The sequence below is a fragment of the Uloborus diversus genome, chromosome 7, assembly GCF_026930045.1.
Source record: "Uloborus diversus isolate 005 chromosome 7, Udiv.v.3.1, whole genome shotgun sequence".
NCBI lineage: Eukaryota > Metazoa > Arthropoda > Arachnida > Araneae > Uloboridae > Uloborus > Uloborus diversus.
In genome coordinates, this window is record NC_072737.1 from 140,258,752 (window position 1) to 140,280,215 (window position 21,464).

A 21,464-nucleotide genomic window follows, 5' to 3' on the forward strand; every position below is an offset into this window, starting at 1 on the left:
TTAAAAGAAATACTGTGGCAAACCTCCCTCTCAAGAATGAACGAATCAGATACATAATAAGAGGTAAGTAAAAAAAATCAATTGCCCCGTTCTGGATCCGTCCTTGAAAGTTGCGAAGTGGAAAAGTAATATATAACTATAATTACATGAAATTAACCAAAAGAAGGCAATCTGTGTCACAGTCTTTCTTAATTATACATTCTTTAAACTGTAACCATATTTGAGTGAATATTTATAACACATCCTGCCATTCTTATATGCTAGATTTGTTATACGACTCATTAATTACTACTAACATAGTGTAGCAAAAAACTATTTAAAAATTTTTTAATGCTTGCATTTTACTGCAAACTGGACAAATTTGACAACACTTTATATGAAACTAAATAGCATCACACACACATATCTTAAATTTTCTTAAAGTTGACTGTATGTGACCAATGATGTTCTCATCAATTTTTCTGAGAGTATACTCTCAGTAATCCATTAAGCACAATATATGTATGTGATCATATACATAGTATGTCATAGTATGAAAATTTATTAAGCTTGAAGGTATTATGTTTAAAAAAGTTTGACAGTATACTGCGTATATGGAGTATACCCTATGGGAACACCACTGTATGTAACTATCTATCTATCTATGTCATCGCTACTCCTACTGGTGAAAGACAGAAAACTGAGCATTGAACCAGGCATCGATAGATTCATAATTTTTCCGGCTACTTGTTTGACTTGGTTGCATAATTATACGACTTTAATTAGTGGAGATATTAAATAACAATTATTTAAAAACTAACTTTTTCTCCTCTGGGTTCTTCTTCCAGAATCACTTTTCCCGATAATTCTGGTAAGGGCCAAAGCAGAAGTGACTTGCTTTCTTAAGGCCGTCTTGATCCTACACATTCAAAATTTCTCGCCTTTTTCAGCTTAAAGCGGAAGTTTATGAATCTTGCGGACAGGAAAATGCGTGCAGAATGTTTATCGAGTAGCGTAACTGAAGCTTGTTTTTCGATGCCCAAAGAAAAATTACGTTTCAAATAGCTTAAAGCCAGTTTTTTGATGCCATGATTTTTTTTTCCCTTTCTTTTAAAGTAATATAATTTAAGTCCCAAAAACATCAATTTAAATTTTTTCACTAGCTTAAGCTGTCTCATGAGGGCAAATACTCGAATGATTCTTATGTCAATCGATTTGTCTTAACCTTGCAAGTATCACTAAACATATGACAGTAATCATAATTCACCATAGCAACAACCAGTAGCTATTTGTCAATTCGGGATTATGTCACAGGCGTTTTTGCTGCCTGTATTTTTTGTTTACTAAACCTACTAAATCCATTTTGATCAGATTCCCAACTTTTGCGACACTCAGCCATTCGTTTTGCAGTGCTAAGAAATAAGCCAGTAGTTTAGAATGTTATTAAGTACTACTGAATAACTACACCTTTGAAAGTTTTATAATCAATACAAACATAAGACAAATCATAAATTCAAAAGTAGAATAGAAGTATCAACAGTCGGAGCCAATTCCTTTTTGACCAATCAAGGAATCCAGTAAAATTTGATTGGGACTCGACTCTTGATCCTTCTATTCTGCTTTTAAATTTATGATTTGTCTTATGTGTGTATCAATTATAAAACTATTTCAATGGTGCAGTTATTCAATAGTACTTAACAACATTCTAAACTACTGAGCTTATTTCTTTTTAGTTTTTTACCCAGTCGGGGGGTTTTTTGTCTTACGTTATAATTATTTCATATTCATATTGATGTTCTTAAAAGAAAAAGATAAAACTAATTTATTTTCAGTGTATTGGTTAGAAAATAACCATGTGATGAGACATAAGCTAAATTTCGCAAAAAAATAAGTAGAATATCTAGCAGTGAAATAATTTTACTAAAATTATTTAGTATGTACTTTTTTTTTTGCTGTTCAGACAAACCCTTAAGTCAGTTATCCATATTTTAATTTGAATGTTTCTCGAATAGGTAAGTCAATGTCAATATACAGTAGCACTTGGTTATATTGTGCTTCTTTAAATTGCTTATTCGGATATATTGCTCTTTTCTTCATTCTCCTGAAATACTAAAGCCTAGAAGAAAACACCTTGCTTCAAGTTTGAACCATTCATGAAACATACATTATTTCACAGAAAAGGTCTTTTATTCTTCATTTTGTCAATGAGCAAAATGAAGATGCTTCTATTCTTCTGAATTCACTGGAATTGCAACCAGCAATTCCTAACATCCAAATGTACATACCCGCAGAATATTTCAGTTTAAGATATAGTTTGGAAACTACTTGATATTTTCTTTTATATTGATACTAAGACCTTAACAATAAGTGAGAGACAGGACGGGCAAAAGTGTTTTCTGAAAACAATCTGGTTACTTTTACTTTTCAGTAGGGCTCGACTGATGGCATTTTTTGGCCGATGGACCGATGCCGATAGTTGGCCTATTGTTCAAAGATGGCCGATTGTTTTCCTCCAAATGGCCGATTGCCAATGGCCGATGGCCGATGCCTTTGGCCGATGGCAAAGAAAAAAATATAACCGAAATAAATGGATAAGATTGTAAGGGATTTAAAGGATCATTTATTCATTTCACTTTACTTCCTTTCTACAAATAAGGACTTGTAATCAAAAAAAAAAAAAATCAAACTTCGACCTAATTTCTATTTTACGATCACCCAATTTAAACTTCACAAGTTTTTTCGGTACATCTGTACACGCATATGTACCAAAGAACATATAGATGACCAAAATATCCATTTTGAACACCTCCTCAGTTAATAATCGCCAGTTCTCTTGTGATGTTTTCATACACATATGTTCCTCAGAAGTAAGTTGAAAACTCATACATACGTAGTATGATCTAAAAGTTCGAGGACAAGCAATGTAAAACCTTACCTGAGTAGTTCACGTTACCGAAGCACATCTATCTACAAAATAATCACCTTGAACGACTATGCACTTCTGCCAACATTCGTATAGCTTTTAGAAGCACTCCTGGCAGCCATTTTTCGTAACCTCCTGTAAGGCCTCTTTGCGTTGCTACTTTAACTTCGTCGTAGGGAAGAAGGCGACTTTCATGTTGAGGATGCACGGTTTGATTGCTCAATGCTCTGATATGACAAACAAATAACGTAACGTTTCGTCGGACTTAGCTCCGTGTGATTCTTACCTGTTTCCAGCAAAAAAACATTTGCATGGATGCCACTTTCTTCAGTCAGAAGAAGATAAAGCTGTATCGTAGTAGGTTGCAAAAAAGGCTTCCTGGAGTGTTTCCAAAAGTTATATGAACACTGGCAGAAGTACATAGTCCCTCAAGGTGACCCTTTGAAGGTGGATGTGCTTTGGTAATGTGAACTATTCTGGGTAAAGGTTTTATACAGCTTGTCCCCAAAATTTTGGATCGTACTACATACAATCTATATAGGATGTAGTTATTCTTCTCTTTTTTGACTGTTGTATGATGATAGAAAAGGAACAACAGTCAAAAAAGGAAAAAAAAGGGAAGAAAAACAAAGATACTGTTTAATAACCAACTGATTTGTTTTGTTTTTTTAATTAAACATAAAACTAAGATTTCAGCAATATTGTAGTAATATATGGATTATGTACACTGTACATAGTTAAAAAAGCTTTATGCTGTTTAATCATTCAAAAAAAATTTAAAAATAAAAATGCGAAATCGTCAACAAATTACACAATTAAAGTGGAAAGATTGCACGTAGACATTTTTAGCCTAATCTCCCAGTAAAAGTCAGAAAAAGGAGAAAAAAGCATGAAAGAAGGCTTAATGCATCTTAAAAATGTAGGGAAAAACAAAAAAAAAATTAAAAATAAATAAAATAATTAATACATATCGAAAAATAAAAATTGGAAAGTAGAGTATTGAGATGGGGAAAAATGTCTGTCGGTCTGTCCCCCCCTAATAACTTTTGAATGAATAGTCCGATTCGAACAAACTTTTTTTTGTTCGAAAGATCTCGGCGAGAACACCTCATTTCCATATTTCACTTTTTGATTTGAACTATTTTTTGTTCAATTTTGAACAGTTCAAAAAAACTTAACATTAGCGCGTACGAGGAAACTGAAAGTCAATGTAGATTCCGTACTTGAAGGCGGATTTATTTCAAACAAATTTTGTTGGAAATAGCTCTTGACGCCAAACTCCAGACTCTGACTCCTGTGCCCGACAATTAATCGGACTCCGACTCCTCGACTTCGACTCGTAGCTTTGGCAAAAATTTATACACGGAGGACAAATGACTCCAATTCTTGGATATTTGTCTCCGACCCTTTATCCCGAAATGAGATCGACTCCGACTCCGACTCTGCAGCTATGGTTTCAACTGTGAAATAATTATTGTTGATATGATTTGTTTTTATTTTCACGCTAAAGTTTTAATTTAGGTATTCAGTTTTCGACGAATAAACTCGAAGTCATTTATGTTTCTACATAACGATTTGCGCAGACGATTTTTTTTTGTTTTTTTTGACAATGAAAAGTTATTCTTTAAGTTGACATTTTATTGTTTTTATTTATTTTGGTAAGTGCATTAATTCATTTAAAAAATTATTTTTGGCAACAGGGGAAAAAGAAACGTTTTTTTTTTTTTTTTTGATATGATGTATTTATTTTAATAAGCTTATTAATTTTAATTATTATTTTTTCGTTTTGAAAGCTGTTAAAGAATTTTTTTAAGAGAAAAAAGTGTATTAGCTGCTTTGTTTAAAAGGTGCTGCATTTAATTTTTTTTAGATGTGTGAGGAATACTTTATTACTAGAAATTAGAAAAAATGTTTGAAACTGTTTGCGATTTTAGCTATTTTTTAGAATATTGATCAGGTACTAGAAAGTAGTATGGATATACGGGAATGTAGGCTCGTATAGTTCTAGACGGAACTTCTTGTTTAGTAATGAAATTAAATAAAAAAAGTAACAGATAAATTACAATATTAAATCATAATAGGAATATTTTTATACTTATTTAAAATTTATAAATAGAAAAATTTGCATTTTTCATAAAAGCTATAACAGTGACATAAATTTTTCTGAAAAAAGAAATAGTCATGAAAATGAGGTTCTTAAAATGCAGCTACAATAAACCAATTCGATATTTACTCCAAGTTAATAATAACTGAATACATATACTACTTGATCACCCGCTGATTTTGGACTAACTCACAACATTGAACTTCGTTCCCAACTTCGGCCTCATTTGTTTAGTACAGAATCGCTACCACCAACGCCTCGGAAGAGTTTCCTAATCGACTTCAGCACTCCCGATAAAAAATTCAAAAGTCCCTTTGATTTCCGAATTATGTCACCATTCAAAGCGTCTTTAATCAATTTCTTACTTATATGCTCTAAATTCTTCCTAAACAATAGATTAATTTTGAAAAAAAAAAAAAAAAACTCTAATTTTATGAATGATGTTGGCTTTAAACAACTCGGAAGAGCAACTAGAGTTTAATTTCAGAAATACAGAGAGGGGGAGGGGGCACGCAAGTGTTCTAAAAATTACTGTCGGTTCAACGGGAATCTAACAAAATGACACAAAAACCGGTTTTGCAATCTCATATTTGTTTCCATGGTCTCCAATTCGGCAATATACACTCTATAACGAAAAAAAATCAACGCATCAAGAAGCAATCATCCGATTGCTTTGAAATTTTGTATGCATGATTGTTTTGACCAGATGTGAAAATGATTAAAATTTTGTGTCCAATGAATGAATAGTTTAATCTCCAGCGCAGCGAAACTGCGCATCCAGCAGATGTATATAAAGAGCAGTTTTTCAATAGTTAAAACTTTCGGTTTGTTTGCGATTCAGATTACCTTTCAACAACTTAAAAATGCCTTGTCGCATGGTTCGTGCTCATTACGAGCAACTGTCAGAGTTTAAACGAGGTCATATCATTGTATTGAAGAGGCCAGTTGATCAAATCGGAGAATTGCTCGTCATTTGAGTCGAAACGATGCGGCGATTTGAAGATGCTGGCAAGGATGGAAGCAAAATGGCAGAGTTCAGCGTCAGGATGTTAGCGGTCGACCTATGGTCAAAACAGATCGTGATTGTCCGATCAGTTGTCACAGCGCTTTCTTCATCTCTATGAACCATCAGACATTCAACTCAAACACTAGTGTCCATCATGACCTTTAACGGATGGTTGAGACAACGAAATCTACGCTCGCGCCGACCGTTACGCCACCTGCCACTGAAGCCTACACACTGCCGAGCCAGATTACAGTAGTGCATGGCTCGACCAGGTTGGAATGGTGCCGACTGGGGATGTAGTCTTTAGCAACGAATCCCGCTTCCAACTGTGCCATGACGATCTTTGAAGACGTGTTTGGAAACACCCAGGGTAGAGGAGGGATCCTGGTTTCACTTTTACACGCCACACTGGCCCTCAACAAGGCATTATGGTCTGGAGTGCCATTTCCTTTGATAACTGGACACCTTTGGTCGTAATTAGAGGTACACTTACTGCACAGTGGTGCGTCGACGACATCCTAAGACCTGTTTTGCTGCCCTTCCTTTTGCAGTACCCTCGACTGGTTTTCAGCAGGACAATGCCAGATAACATATGGCATGTGTTGCTATGAACTGTCTGCAAGCTTGTCAAACTCTTCCGTGGCCTGACAGATCGTCAGATCTCTCTCCCATCGAGCATGTCTGGGATATGATGGGATGGCGATTGCATCTGGCAAGGAATGCTGATAACCTCGTCCGACAATTGGAGCGAATTTGGCCGGAAATACCGCAGGATAACCTCCGGGAACTTTATCGGTGCTTCCCACGTCGTGCTTCAGCTTGTATCTAGGCTAGAGACGGGTCAATACCTTATTGAATTTGTTACTGTAACTCTGACATAAATTATTCAATTGTTCTAAGAATTTAATTAGTTACTATTCAGTGCATTGTCTTCCTATCCACCAATTTTCGTCTCAATCGGATCACTCCTTCTTGGTGCGTCGATTTTTTTGTTATAGAGTGTATCACCAAATGATCGTCAGTCTGAGACGTTATATTAGTTTTGTATTCAAATAAGTAATTAATAGCCACAAAAAAATGAGTAAATAGGCTTTTTAGAGCACCCGATCGGAAACAAAAAGGGAAGTGCACAGCTGGAACGTACGCACACCCCCACGTGCGAAATTTTAACCTTCTACAGCTTACCATTTTTGAGTTATGACTTATGAGAGATACACATGTACATCCAGCCGCAAGAAACAAAGCAATAATTAACTTGTTTGGTACCTGAATGTAGTATTAAAAATTCTTTCAGTGGTGACTAAAATAGAAATTCATACTGAAGTTTAAGTAAACAATTTTATATGAAAACAATAATTCCGTTTACTTTGCACTAAAAAGTAAAACAGCAAAGGTCTTTTTTTTTTCGAAAACATCGGCCAATTCCACCGGCTTTTCGATGCTTTTAAGGCCGATGGGCCGATGCCTAAATTGTCGAACCATCGGTGCCGATGCATCGGTCGAGTCCTACTTTTCAGAGCAAATCAAAGGGATTAGAATGTCTATTGGGAATAATAGGATATCGGAATGCACACTCTTATCTCGCGGCAGCCACAAAAGTTCATCTTCATTCGCCATTTGATGTTTGTACCTTTCTGATGCTGAAAATTTACTTTAATTTCAATCTTGTTTAAATTTTAATATATGCAAGGTGATAGATTCCTGAATTACATTCAAATCCATTTGAAAATCATGTCTAAACGAATGAATGCTAACTAACTTGTATGTTGGATGGATATCTATTTTTAATGATCTTGATAAAATCATGCTTTCGAACATATTGTGCTTTTTCTTTGTCTCCTGAAAAGCGCAATATGACGAGGGGTTCAGCACTTGAAATTTCTGACATAGAAAATACTTTAAGGATTATATTGAAAGTAAATATAAAAGTTATTGATATTGTTGAATACTTGTTTGGTGTATTTACTGGGGAAAAAAGTGCCATTTTGAGATTTTAACATGTCTGTAACAAAACGAGTGAGAACTATTTAAACCAGTACATTACGATTTATTTTTAAAAAAATTTAAAACCATAGTTGAAAATAAGGGATAATATCAAAGCTATAATAGAGCAGTTTTTAAGTTTCAACATTGTTAGAAATAGAGACGTACCGAGTACTCGGTAACTTCTCTATACTCGGCCAATACTGAGTAGTTGTAAAAAATTGAATATTAGTCCAGTTGCATACTTTGGGTAAAAGACCCTCCGTGGGAAAATTCGTGAGGAAATTGTGAGACCAATTCTAATGCATTCCTTATGGCCTATATAACTATGCCTCACTAGGTGTTTTGCTTGAATTTGTGTCAGAGGACCTCCGTGACATCATTAATCCAAGATGGCGGCTGCACTAGATATTGATGAAAATTTTCGGTTTTGACTCATTTTTAAGGCATATTATGAAATGTTTTCAACGTTTATTATATATTTAACATTTTAATACTATTATATTTCAAATTTAAAAACTAATTATCTAAACAAAATAAATTATTTATTTTGTTATTTTTGATTTTCAATGCAGATTTTATGAACTTTTTTAGTAAACAATAGCAATTAAAAATATTTTGGAAAGCTTGTAGAATGAAAATCAAGTTTATTATTCCAAAAAACCTGTAAAATTGTTTGCATACACGTGTTTTTGGGGTTATAAGAAGCATTTTTTTTTTAATGTAGAAAAAATTTACAACTTCCGTTACTTAATATCGAAAGCAATGACAATTTTATTATTTACATTTTTTGTGCTCTAAGTAATGAACAAATTATTTAAACTCTGATTTTAATTCAAAAACATAGATTTAAAAGTAAACAAACAGGTCTCTTACTTAAGTGTCACCAATATCGCTTTGTTGGCTTTTCCCGTAAGTCCTCATCACCTCAACACATACAAAGTTCAGTGCATGCAATGTTTTAAGATTTGCATTTGCATGAAACAATGCATTTGCCCTTTACACAGCTGCATCGAACTAATTTTAAGATGGATTCAGGTGCACAAGGAAGTACACATAACTGAAGCATAGAAGGTGTCTTCCGTTTCCCATCCGAAATTTAACGGTGATGGTGAATTCGGGTGCTGCTGGTCAGCAAGACCCCACTCAAGTACCTGATAATGCGCTCTTAAAATATATGGGGACAAAAGATGCTATTGTAGGAGGCAAAATTTTATTTTGAGCCTATTGCTTGGAAAAGATGGACCAACGAAGTTCTCCAATATCTGAAATCTTGGTCAGCGGCATATACAAGGAGCAAATAAATCCTTTAATAGCAACTTTATCATTTGCATTAAATTCTTCGGTTGACCCCAGATGACTCAGAGCATCAAGAGTATTTTTGTCTGCCGTTTTATAAGTTTTTCAAAAAGATGGTTTCCCTTCTTATCAAGTGAACCTTTTGTATCACATCCTGATAGAGCATGGAGTCCTAATATTCCTTGAATTTTTTCTGGTCCTAATGCTGTCATTATGCCTTTAATATCTCTCTTTGTGTTTTCTCATATTTTAATGCTTCCCCATATGCTGAACATTTGGGCTTACTTGTCTTTGCAATTTTATAAGACGCTATTTCAGTCAGGGACTGAGGTAATGTCGAAAGGGAACGGGATGCTGAAGGTATGGTAAGAGAAAGTGGAATTTGTCTATCGGAGTCTTTTTTCTGTTGATAAAGTACCATTACAATGCCATACAAAGTACCCTTCCCATAAGATGTGTCTTCAAGGAAATCAATGTTATCTGCAGCACAAAATAAAAGTCTTGCCTTTTTCAAATCAGGAGGAATATACATCCCGTCACTATCATCCATGCGCCTTATTAACCCATTTGCTACCTATGTTTCCAAACGTAGAACTTCAGCATGATCAATCGAAACACCTAGTTTATGTAAAAAATCAATTATATATTTGCTTCGGGTAACAGAGTACATAATAAGGCCAACACCAACTTACAAAGGAATATCTCGGGTATGTCAATGAACAGTTTCTTTCGAAGCTTGGTACGGAGACAGTATTTTGTACATGAATATATGTGACAGTCTTTTAGCTTTATTCAGCACGATATTGTTCTGCACCTCAGAAATAGAATTAATTTCGAGTTTTCCGTTGCAGCACCATTTAAAAAACTGATCAACTTCGATTGGAACGGCATCATGATCTGATTCTGTTCAAAAGATCCTGTAAATGTTCATTTCTGATCAGATAAAACTGCTTTGCGTAAAATGTTTGCAGCTTCAAAGATAGTTCTCATCTTTTTTCAATGCCTATAAAATAATCTTTTGCATTAGATAGGGTAATATCTGCAGTTTCCTTTAAAGATACGCGTTGCGACTCATTTAAAATTTTTGGATTACTAAATATAGCGTCATCAATTTCTTCTTGAATGAGATTTTTAATTTCTTTTTGCGTTTTATTTTTTCTTAAATTTTTATTTGTAATTGACTGATAATTCATTTCAAGGTCTGCTATTGTAGTAACATTTCCCTGAACAAGAAAATCATTTAATTCACACAGGAATTCTACGTCTGTTGCTTTATTAGAAATAATGTCTTGTGACTTGGTTGCTACATCAAGATCGCAATTTTTTCGTAAAACATTAAATACATGTTTTGCCCAGCAATAGTTATGGTGTAAAATGTTCTTTGCCTGAGGGTCTCCTGGATCTGTACAGTCACTGAGTTTAATTTGGAAAGTTTCATTTTTGGAAATTTCAATGGCTTTTTTTAATTGCTGACCTGCAGAATCTGTTTTTATCGCCACCAAAGGTTTTCTTTCACCGCCTTTTCCGAGGCAGAAAAACCACTTATTTTTGTCACCAACGACAATTTTGGATCTCGTTGTGTGTAGCCTACAACATGGTCTTCATGAATGGAAGTAGAACAATATAGTTTATTCCTATCCATTTCGTGAAATCTCTTACTTCTGTCCATGCTTGCTTTATGAGTGCACTTCTCTTAGCATCCTGCATGCCGTGATGCGGTTTTCATTTTTCAGTTCTTCTACGGTCACATTCGTTAATCGTTCAATAAGTAATGTATATACCCTTTGTCATTCCATTCTACTGTCTTCTTGATACATTCTAACACTTTATCATAACCAATGGGTTTAACTAATGGGCACATCTTCTTAATCTGACAAAAAATACATAGTTTATAATTAATTTGTAGCCTTGCTTTTTTCGAAGATGGAAGGAAAAAACTTGTAAACAAGTCTCTGGGAGAGAAGACATCGTGAATAAAATAGCAGTGATAAGTTAAAGAAAAAATAAGCGTACTTGAAGATTTGCAGACTATTCACCAACAAACCGAGAAACAATACTGTTACGGATCCGGTGCGACTTCCACTTTCTTGAAAGGACGACACAGTTCTTGAGAAAAACACAGAAGCTTTATTTACACTATGTACAGGAAAGATCGTTAACAATTGCTAAATTAATCATCAGCAATTAAGCAAATATCAATCAACACCGTAAACTCAACGGTTACACACGTATTTTCATCCAAATACGAAAAACAACACAGCGAAATGCCTCGCAATGAACAGAGCTAATACGCTCTCAGTACAAATTCTCAATTGAGACTGACTTTTTATCATGCGGCGGCTATTTATAAACATCGAAAAGTTTCCACAATATTCCAAATCCTTCTCGAAAATCGTAGACCGTTATTTCATTTCTTTCCATTCACATATTTTATCATTCAGAAATGAGGAGACCGTATACTTCTGCCGAATGTACGGGGGCTGTATATTCATTACAAGAAACTATTTACAGGTTACGTTACTACAATAATTTTAGATGAAAGTCGATTTAATAAACGCCAAATTTAACTAGATTACGGCAAGTTAATCACAAAAACAATTTACTATTTACAGAATTCGTAACAATACTTTCTCTACGCAGAAGCTTTCTCATCTACTCTCCCTACAAATTCCTTAAGAGCACTCCCAATGTACGATATTCATATCCGGTCAAAGAGTTTAGGGGGTCAGGGGGTATACAGGTTATTAGAATTCTGTCAAACGATTGTACAGTCAAACCTCGTTGAAACGAACTCAAAGGTACCTTCAAAGTGAATTTGTCTCAACAGTAGCTCGTTTTAGCCAAAAAACAATAGTGTTAGGTGTGTTAAGTGATTTTCAACCGAAGGACGGGGATCGCAAGTGTAGTTCGCTTTGGCAGTAGTTCGTTATAATCGTGATCGAATTAACGAGGCTCGACTGTATTAATGTTTAGTGATCTTAGCCTGAAAATTAAAAGTATTTTTAACTGCGAAAGTTCACCCGAGGTACTTTTAAAACAGCTAATTCCGAGAGCCAAAGTGAAAAAAAAAAAAAAATTTATCAGATTTTTTTTTTAATGAGTTAATAAACAAAAAAAATAAATATTTTGTTTTTAATTTATAATAAGAAGATGAATAGAATATAAATCAAGTAAATTCACCTGAAAATTATCACAAAATACCCAAAAATTGACTCATAATTGCAAAAACTCATTAAAGCCGCCATCTTGGATTGATGGCGTCATACAGGCCGTCTGACACAAATTCATGCAAAACACCCGGTGAGGCATAGTAACATAGACCAAAAGGAATATATTAAAGTTGGTCTCACAATTTCCTCACGAAATTTCCCACGGAATGTAGTATGCCCCCCTACTATATTGTTCAAAGCAGATTTTACAATGAATAAAAACATTCAAGCATATAGTTATACTGCAATCATTTACAATTCAAATTTAAATTTTGGGAATAATGATGTTTGTTATGCTTCAATGGAGTAAATCTTAATTTAATGTCCCTAAGTTAATGAAACTGATTTATTAAAAATAGGGCAAAAAAAAGGGTAAGTACAGAAAATATGAAATTTTATATTATTAAATGGATTTTTGCCACAAACAAAATTATTTATAAGAAGAATAAAAATACCTTTTCTTAAAAAATAAAACAATGTTAAAAGCACATGCAGGAACACTGCCAACACGTGTTTTGGCATTACAAGGAATGCTTTTTTTCAATGCACAAAAGGTGAGCTTATACATTTAAAGACGTGCACACAAATGTCTGATTTTTTTTACATTCATTAGCCCACATTTTATGCACTGAAAAAGACATTCATTGTAATGCAGAAACACGTGTCTGCAGTGCTCCTGCACAATTGTGCTTTTAACGTTGTTTCATTTGCTTTCAAAAATTATTCACCTTTAGCGGACTAGAAGTATATAGCAAGGACGCTCATATAGGGGGGCAAAGGGGGGGGGGGGCTCTAGATCCCCCTTAGAAATTAGAACTTCCTTCCTTTTTTAGTACTTTTTTCTTTTCAAAAATGTAAAAACATTTCTTTTCCAGCCATTAATGAATAAGTTATTAAAAATGTCAAATTTTAATGACTAATCTGTCCTGAAATCAGCTTCCATGGGGAAAATATCCTGCTAAACCATACCATGGATAAAATATCTGAGGCCCCCCCTCCCCCCTTACAATTTTACATATGGGCACCCATGGCATATAGATATAATTTGTTTTAATTCCAACTTGATTAATCCTACCATTTATTTATTTATTTTTAATTTAAAAAATAACTTATTTGTAAAATTATTGATACGAACAAAATCTTTTGAATAATGCTTAGTAAATTTCAGCTGGAATTTTATTTTAAAAACTATTATTTGAACACGGAGGTCTATGCTACTATTCTAATGAGTTCAAAATTCATCACGTATGTGTTGGTGGTTCTTTTTAAAACATATTGAAACTCGGTATTTGGTAACTCGGTACTCGGCCAAAGTGCAACTCGGTACATCTAAAGAGAAATAATTGTTTTTAATAATTAGAAAATTACAACATTTGTACACAAATTTAAAAGGAACAAGAGAATTATGCCCATTTCTAGACCCTGAGATTAAGTAAATAACCAGAGCCGGACTGGGCAATCGGGCGGTCGGGTGGTCGCCCGAAGGGCCTTTAAGTCACGGGGCCGGTTGCGATTTGCGGTTAAACTTTTTTTTTCTTCCGCAACACTTTCTTAATAGTTTGAAGAACCGTCAAATTTAGTGCTGACTGGACCTATGTTTAATAGGGGCTTGGGTGGCAATCAAGCCACTGGATATAGTTTTAATATCAGAAGTTGCCACAAGGCATTTTTTTGGGCGTACTCAGGGCTGCCGAGAGCACTAGGGGTTCCAATCCTGCGCCGAATCTAGTCCCGCGGGATTTCGGGATTGATTTTATTTTTCTAAAAATTTAATGCTAACATCAAATAGAAAAAGTTGTCCCTTTTAGGAAGAACTGCTTTTGTTACTAGAATTAGTAGCTTTCACGAATTCCGTACACCAATTGCAGAGCACTATAAAGTCAGATCATAACTAACAATTATCATTTCGTACGCAAAAAACATGCCCTAAAAAAGTCCAACGTGTCTTAACAAAGCGTTGCTCTTATGGAATGAGAAAGGATTTTTACTCAAAAAATAATGCTCTTGATGAAAACACGTGCTGTGGCTCCAGTGCAGTTGGTTTTACTGAGATTAAATTAGTGCAGACATTTAACAAAAGATCCCCAGTAATTTCATCAACTTCTGAAGTAGATTTTTCTTTCTGAAGCATGGTTTTTGTTCAAGAACTGCAAACTTAGGAAAAAAGCAATGTCTATTGGGTACGTGTTTAGCTGTATCCAATTTAACTTGCATTGAGAATGGCCCAAGTGACTTAAAGTTTGTCATTGTGTCCAGTGGCGGATACAGCCGGCGGGCAACCGGGCATTTGCCCGCTGGGCCGGTCATGCTTTGGGCCGACCAACTAACAGCAAAGTATTTCGGGCCTGTCTACTAACAGCAAAATGTAAATTTTGCGAGCATGTGTTTAGAATAACGCAAATTCGCAAAACACAGCCTCAGCTCCTCTTTACGCATGGGCTAAAGTTTACGGGTGGAGGGAGGCAGGGCGGTCACCAAGAGGGGGGGGGGGGATTTCTGAAATGAGGCTGTCCAGAACCTGATTACCACACAGGCTGACTAGGCCTAGGCCTGGGGCTGGCCGCCCAGACCATGTTCCTATGGGGCTCCTCATTTTTCAAAGAATTATGCATAGCATTGCAACGATATGAAAAATACATGTATTTAAAAAAAAAAATAATAATAATAAATATGACTTATTAATTGGAAAAAAAACTTCTTTAAAGGGGAATTTTTAATCATCCTGGCAGTAACAAATTTTCTTGGTCACGATTATGAGGGGGCCCAAAGGGGATTCATAAATGCACATAAGTTATTTATACATAGTTGTGTGAGAGGCCTCCAAAAGTGCATTCGTGCTTTTAAAATGTAAATCAAAACTGCATAGTCTTCAAAGGGGCCTCCAATTTAATGTGGGCTTAGAGTCTTACTTTTAGTTAGTCGGGCCCTGAAGCTGCCAATATATTTTTAGTGGTATAATAAAAAATAAACGAATAAATTTTTAAAAAAAAAGAAAAAAAAACAGGGAAACCTTAGCGGTCGTAAAAAAGTTAAAATACTTTTGGTTTCTTTGACGCTTTTATTTATAAATGATAGTTCACAATTGTTCTAAAATGCAACTTACAACAAGGGCCGATGTGAGGTCATGTCAGCTTAGTTGGAGAATAGGGGCCCGGCTCGGAATTGAACTCGTGCAGAGAGTAAAATATCCTAATGGCGAAAGGTGTAGAAGGGGGCCTGTGAAAAAAATTGACCTATGTCATTTTTTTCCCTTTTTTCTCTCGGCGACCCTGTCTATAACAATTGGAATAAAAGTGACAAAATATTTTTTTCCCCGTAAAATTATTTATTGCAAATTAAAATTACAAAAAATTAAATGCAAATTTAAAATACCATTGAGGAGCATGAAAGACTCTACATTATTAAGATTATCAAATCAAATTTCGTTTTTGGAACTTAACTTCGAGTAACTGTCGGTGCCCTAGTCTTTACTAAAAAAGGCTTTTAAGACTTCAATTTGAAAATTTTCTGGTGGATGGCCTCGGAATCTATTTCGACTTAAAATCACCAAAGATCTTCTAAAACTGCGGTTACAGAGCTAATATTTTTTTTAAAATTTCAGAGGAGAGCCCCCGGAACCGCTCTTCATAGCATATACTCGAAGATAATTTGAAATTCTGTTTTTGGATTTCCACTTCCGATAAATTGCAGCAGGAGAAACCCTGAACCTACGCTCCCCTGACATCACCAAATATTGCCTAAAATTGAGTTTTTAAGACTACAATTTCAAAATTTTTCCGGGGGAGAGGCCCCCTGGACCCCCTATTTCAGACTCAATGTTAATCTGTCCATTAAGTCTATATTGCTAATACTTTAATGACTCCCAGAAGTCTGAAAGCTAAGTCCACTTTCTCTCTTTGTATTGATACATGCGTTTGAAAAAAAAATATATTAAGGGGCTGCCAAACTCATACCCGACTCCTCCCACCAGATTTTTGACCTCGTATCGAGTCTGGAGATCATTAGAGTATGGCAGTGTAAAAAAGGGAATGTTTATGACAGGGCCCAGTCCTGTGTGTTTGTGTCGAGGGACCCATCACGTTCTAAGACGGCCCTAGTCTTTCACCCATGTGTGTGTGTGTGTGTGTGTGTGTGAACATCGCTAGATCAGTTTCATATAACAGGGCAATTAAGTTACTGGTTATGATTGCAGAAAAGGAAATGCTAGCCGAGCAGTGCTATCATTACGAAAATATTCAATCAAGTTTTGGGAATTATAAAAATATTTAAATAGACAATTACAATAACAATTTGCCCCCAAAATAAGGTTTAGCTAATACTGTATCAATTTGTTCACCATTAAAGCGTAGAAGTGTTCCTATCTGTTGAATTTCGTTTAAATAAAACATATTTAGTTGTTAAGAATAATTTCTCATATTTAAGTGATATCCCAATCGTTAGATAAAATTTAATATCTATAAGAGCTATGGGGCCGCTACATCCACTAATGCCAGGGCCGATTTTTTCAACCAATCCGCCACTGATTGTGTCAGTGTATTTGATTCATTCCAGCAAGGGAAGACCAAAGGTAAGTACTGCTTTCTTTCACCAAGTCGTAGTCTCAGAAAATGTTTTGCATAACTTCACTAATTTTACCTTTCATTTTAAAGACACGTTCAAAAATTTGAGCAGTTTAATTTACTGCACTGTCATGCGAGTCCTCCTGTGTTTCATTCAAGTTCTTGCACCTCTTTTAAAGTCATGCTGAATACATAAATAATGCCAGGTTTTTCATTGCTTTCTTCTTTGGAGAAAAATATTGAGCACTTTTTTAAGTTAAAGGTTTTGAGTGCATTCCTGAAGTTTACAGAAGTGATCCAACATTGCATTCAGGGCTACTCCAGCGGATTTTTCAATCAGTAATACACTTTCTCTATTTTTCCTAAAGTGTAATTTCCAAGATTTTAAACTTTAGTGATGATTTTCAAAAATGTTTTAAATTATATGCATTTGCATTATTTTCAATTGCTGACTGTCCATATAAAAACTGTGACCTCGAATGAGTGTACAATTTCATTTTCAGAAAAATGTACTCCATTTTTGTTTGTGTTCTTAAATGGTGAATCTACATTTCATCTCATGAGACAGTTTGTCTTGCTCTTCTTGCAGACGTACGAGGAAGGTGATTCAAACACATGATGCTTGTAAAAATGTCATTTTATGACAAAAGTTGAAAAATACCTGAATGGGAAAAAATTTGCGGGATTAGAAATCCCGCGGGATTGATTCAGCTAAATATCATGCGGGATTCCGTTGTATTCAGGATTGGAAACCCTAGGTTGGTTTTTCCCTTGTCTGTTCGTTTTCCAATTTCTTATCCACATTAAAACTTAAACGACTGCAATTGCGAGGCCGGCTCCTTGTTTTCGACTAGGCTGACATGGCCTCTCCTGAAGTACGCTCAGGGCCGTCTTCAAAGGGGTACAGAGGGTGCAATCCCCTGCTTTTTTCCCCAAGAATTCCATTAATTTATATTTTAACGATGCACAAAAAAGAAGACCTATGCGGTATTACAAAATTAAAATAGAATAAAAATAACTAAAAGTATTTATTCTGCAAAATTTTAAATGATAGTGAACTCTTAAAATAAAATCATCCAAAATTCTGTATTATTAAGATTATATTATTAAAGGTTACCAAATGTAAAAAACCACCAAAAAAAAAAAAGTACATAGTGTAAAAACGTGGCAAGCTTTAGTTTAAAAAAATGAATAGATAAATAAAATTAATAGCTTCATAGGGCCCACCGACCTATTTACATCTTTAATTGTTTGCTTAAAATATCGTCACGATCACAGCTAAATGGAAAAGAAGCTGGAGCCGCCGAAATATGTTTTAAATAGAAAAAAAAAAGTTAAAATACAGTGTTAGAGTTTTAAATTATTGCAATGAATGTGCACACCAGTTGCTTTAAGTTTTTGAATGCAAAAAACATAAAATAATTAAATGATTCAGGGGGTATGATATTTAGCATTTAAAAAAAAAGTGGAAAGAAGACTTAAAGTATCACTGCAAAGTACACCATCAGTTCAAAATGGTAAAAGTTATTTTTATTGGACAAATTTGTATTCTAAATAAATGAAAATACTAGGCTGTATAAACCAACCAAATCAGTCCAATGGTTTTTGCGAAAAAAAGGGTGTGTTTTCCAAAACAGTTTTAATTATAATTAGAATAAATAAGTGAGGATAGTCAACAAGGGGTTCCTTGAACGTTTATTCCTTCATTTTATGTCACCAAAAGTAGCCTCTAAAAGTGTGTTTTTGAAACTTTGATTTGGAAGCAATCCGGGGGAGAGTTTCCAAACCCCACAATTGCAACCAACAAATATGAAGATTTTCAATTTCTAGAAACAAGAATAGAAACTCCCCCTTTCCATCATTATTTGAAATTTTGACTTAGAAAGAAATCCCAAATCCACTTTTGAAACCTACAATTGCGTATTTAGAACTTTAATTTCGAAAACCCTACAAGAGAGCAGACTCTCGTAACCTTTAGAAAAGCCCCCTCCGTCCTCCCTATCATTGAAGACCGTCTAAACTTTTGTTTACGGGCACCACTTCTAAAGAGTTTCTGGGGAAGAACTCTTGAACCTTTTCTTTCTCATAACATCATTGGATATCTACAACTGCATTCCTGGAACTTCAGGTTCAAAAAATTGTCGGACCCCCAAACCTCTCCTCTCACGAACACACCAAAGATAGTCTAAAACTGCAATTTCGGCAAAATTCCAGAAAGAAACTCTCAGAAAACTCCTCCATTCAATTTCGAGGTCCTTTAATGAATCAATTTCGAAACATTTCTGGAGGGGGCCTCCAAATCTCTTCTCCCCCAACGCCACCAAAGATCGTCTGAAAATGCGTTTTTAGAACTACAATTTCAAAAATATTTTCTGATATGGATTCCCGACCACTCCCCCCTATCAAAATGGAAGATAATCTGCACGCGTGTTTTTAAAGTATCAACTTCGAAACATTATCGTGCGAGAGCCCTCAAATGCTCCCCCCCTCAACACTACAAAAGATTGTCCAAAAGCAGCGTTTATGAAATTACAATTTCGGAAACTGTCCGGTGGAGAAGAGTCCAAACTCCATCTAGGAAAATATTACACTTACAATTAGGTTTATATTGCTAACACTTCAATCTTGTAATGACACCCTCTTAAACTAGAATCTGAAATCTTTCTAAATCTCTCTCTCTCTCTCTCTCTTTGTTAAAATGTGTTAAAAATTGAGAGGCCACCAAACTTATTCACTCCTCAAATTTTTGACCTTGCGATAACCCTGCATTCGTTTTACTGCTCTTTTCTCCTTCGATTAAAAAAAACCCTTAAACTTGCAAGGTTTTGTACAAGGAGGGGGGGGGGGGGGGAGTAGATTTACCAGTGGAGCTAAGGGCCGATTTTGTATAATCGCCCGGGCTGTTTTAACGGTCCAGTCCGGCCCTGTAAATAACAATGTACATTGCAATATAAAATTTTCAAATTTTGCCTCAGCGCAATAAAACGTAATTATAAAAATTATATCCTACTTTAACTTTTAAAAGAAAAATTACGCCTCATACGTGTCTGTAGAAGTGTTTCAGATTTGAGAAAGAGAGATTCAAATACTGAGAATTTTTTTCATGACTTGACTCTATTTTTTAAAAACTTTTGGAAAAAATTTGGTTCCCTGGGAACGTGCCCGATGTGCTCAAGTCTTAGTCTGGCCCTGGCCTTGATTGATGACAGTAGTTAATAAAGTATGAAAATCACATAATTTACCTTTGTCAATCCAATTTTGTTTACTTTCTTCCGCAGATGTTTCAAGATTCGTTTTTTCTTTAAATACAACAGATGTGGATGGTATAGGTATGGTATCCATGACTCGGACATTTTCAATAGATTCAGACATTTTATTAGATAACTCTCATTTTCTCTTTAAAAATTGAAATAAAAGAAATGCTGGAGAAATGTAGTAATACGAGAAGTAGTACGGTGAATGTACCGGTAATAACAGGAATACATTCAAACTTGTCTTTAAGAGACAAGAGAAGCAAATTCTATCATTCACAGACTCATAATTTAGGTGAAAGAATGCAACTACATATCATTTCCCTTACAATGTTTGTTTACTTCAGTGAGCACAACGTTGTGGCCACATCTATGAAACAAATCCTCATGGAAATAACCTAAACGGAAACCTAAAAATGGAAATCGAAATGAAATGCCACTTAATGACAGCCTGCAAAGAAATTGTAAATAACAAGGCAACTCATGAATTCATTTAAACAGATTTCATTTTTGAAAAAAATGGAGAAGTTAAATGAAGGTCATTTTCATTGCTGAAAAGTAGATGATTTTGTTCCTTTGTACTCACTTAAATTTTTTTGGAGTCTTTCTTATCAGAAAATTTATGAAATAATCTGAAAACAAAATACAGCACAAGCAGAGGGAAACAGAGAAAAACTCGATAAATGTTGAAACCAGTTTAGGACCTTCAGGCCATTGTGTTCTCTGGTCTTTTTTATTGGTTTTTACGTTTATGGTATGATAAGGGGATAAATTAATATGAACTAAGAACTTCTTTCGTTTATGCATCTTAAGATTCTTAAAACGAATCCTAGCTTGATATAAAAAAACATTTTCAAGAGAAGTATTTCGGATGGAAATGTCTAGTGGAAATATAATGTTTTGCAGCCAAAATTTTTTATGGCAACGAGCTAACAACATCGTATTTCTGACGTCAGTGAAGGTTGTTCTATTCTTTCCCCATTTGATCGATAGATTGCGGCGTATTATAAAATAAATATGGCTGCAAATAATTATTTTGGATTCACAACTGGTGGGACACAATATGCGTAAGTAAATCAAAAACTTATTCTTAAAATCGTAAAATATAAGTATGATAGCACTCGATGAATGTTAAAACCCCTAGATAAATG

At 34.8% G+C, this 21,464-nt stretch overlaps 2 protein-coding genes across 3 annotated transcripts in view; one reads left to right on the forward strand and one right to left on the reverse strand.

Moving 5' to 3' along the window:
• LOC129226560 (myogenesis-regulating glycosidase-like) overlaps positions 1-20,658 on the reverse strand; it is a 36,164-nt gene extending 15,506 nt beyond the window's left edge. The window contains exon 1 of the mRNA XM_054861171.1: positions 20,305-20,658. Coding sequence (XP_054717146.1) covers positions 20,305-20,434 — 130 coding nt within the window. The 5' untranslated portion in view covers positions 20,435-20,658. The remainder of the gene's footprint in view (positions 1-20,304) is intronic.
• A 588-nt stretch (positions 20,659-21,246) lies between these two features.
• LOC129226561 (zinc finger RNA-binding protein-like) overlaps positions 21,247-21,464 on the forward strand; it is a 43,213-nt gene continuing 42,995 nt past the window's right edge. For both annotated transcript variants that reach the window (XM_054861172.1, XM_054861173.1), the window contains exon 1: positions 21,247-21,380. In XM_054861172.1, the coding sequence (XP_054717147.1) occupies positions 21,331-21,380 (50 nt within the window). In that variant the 5' untranslated portion in view covers positions 21,247-21,330. The remainder of the gene's footprint in view (positions 21,381-21,464) is intronic.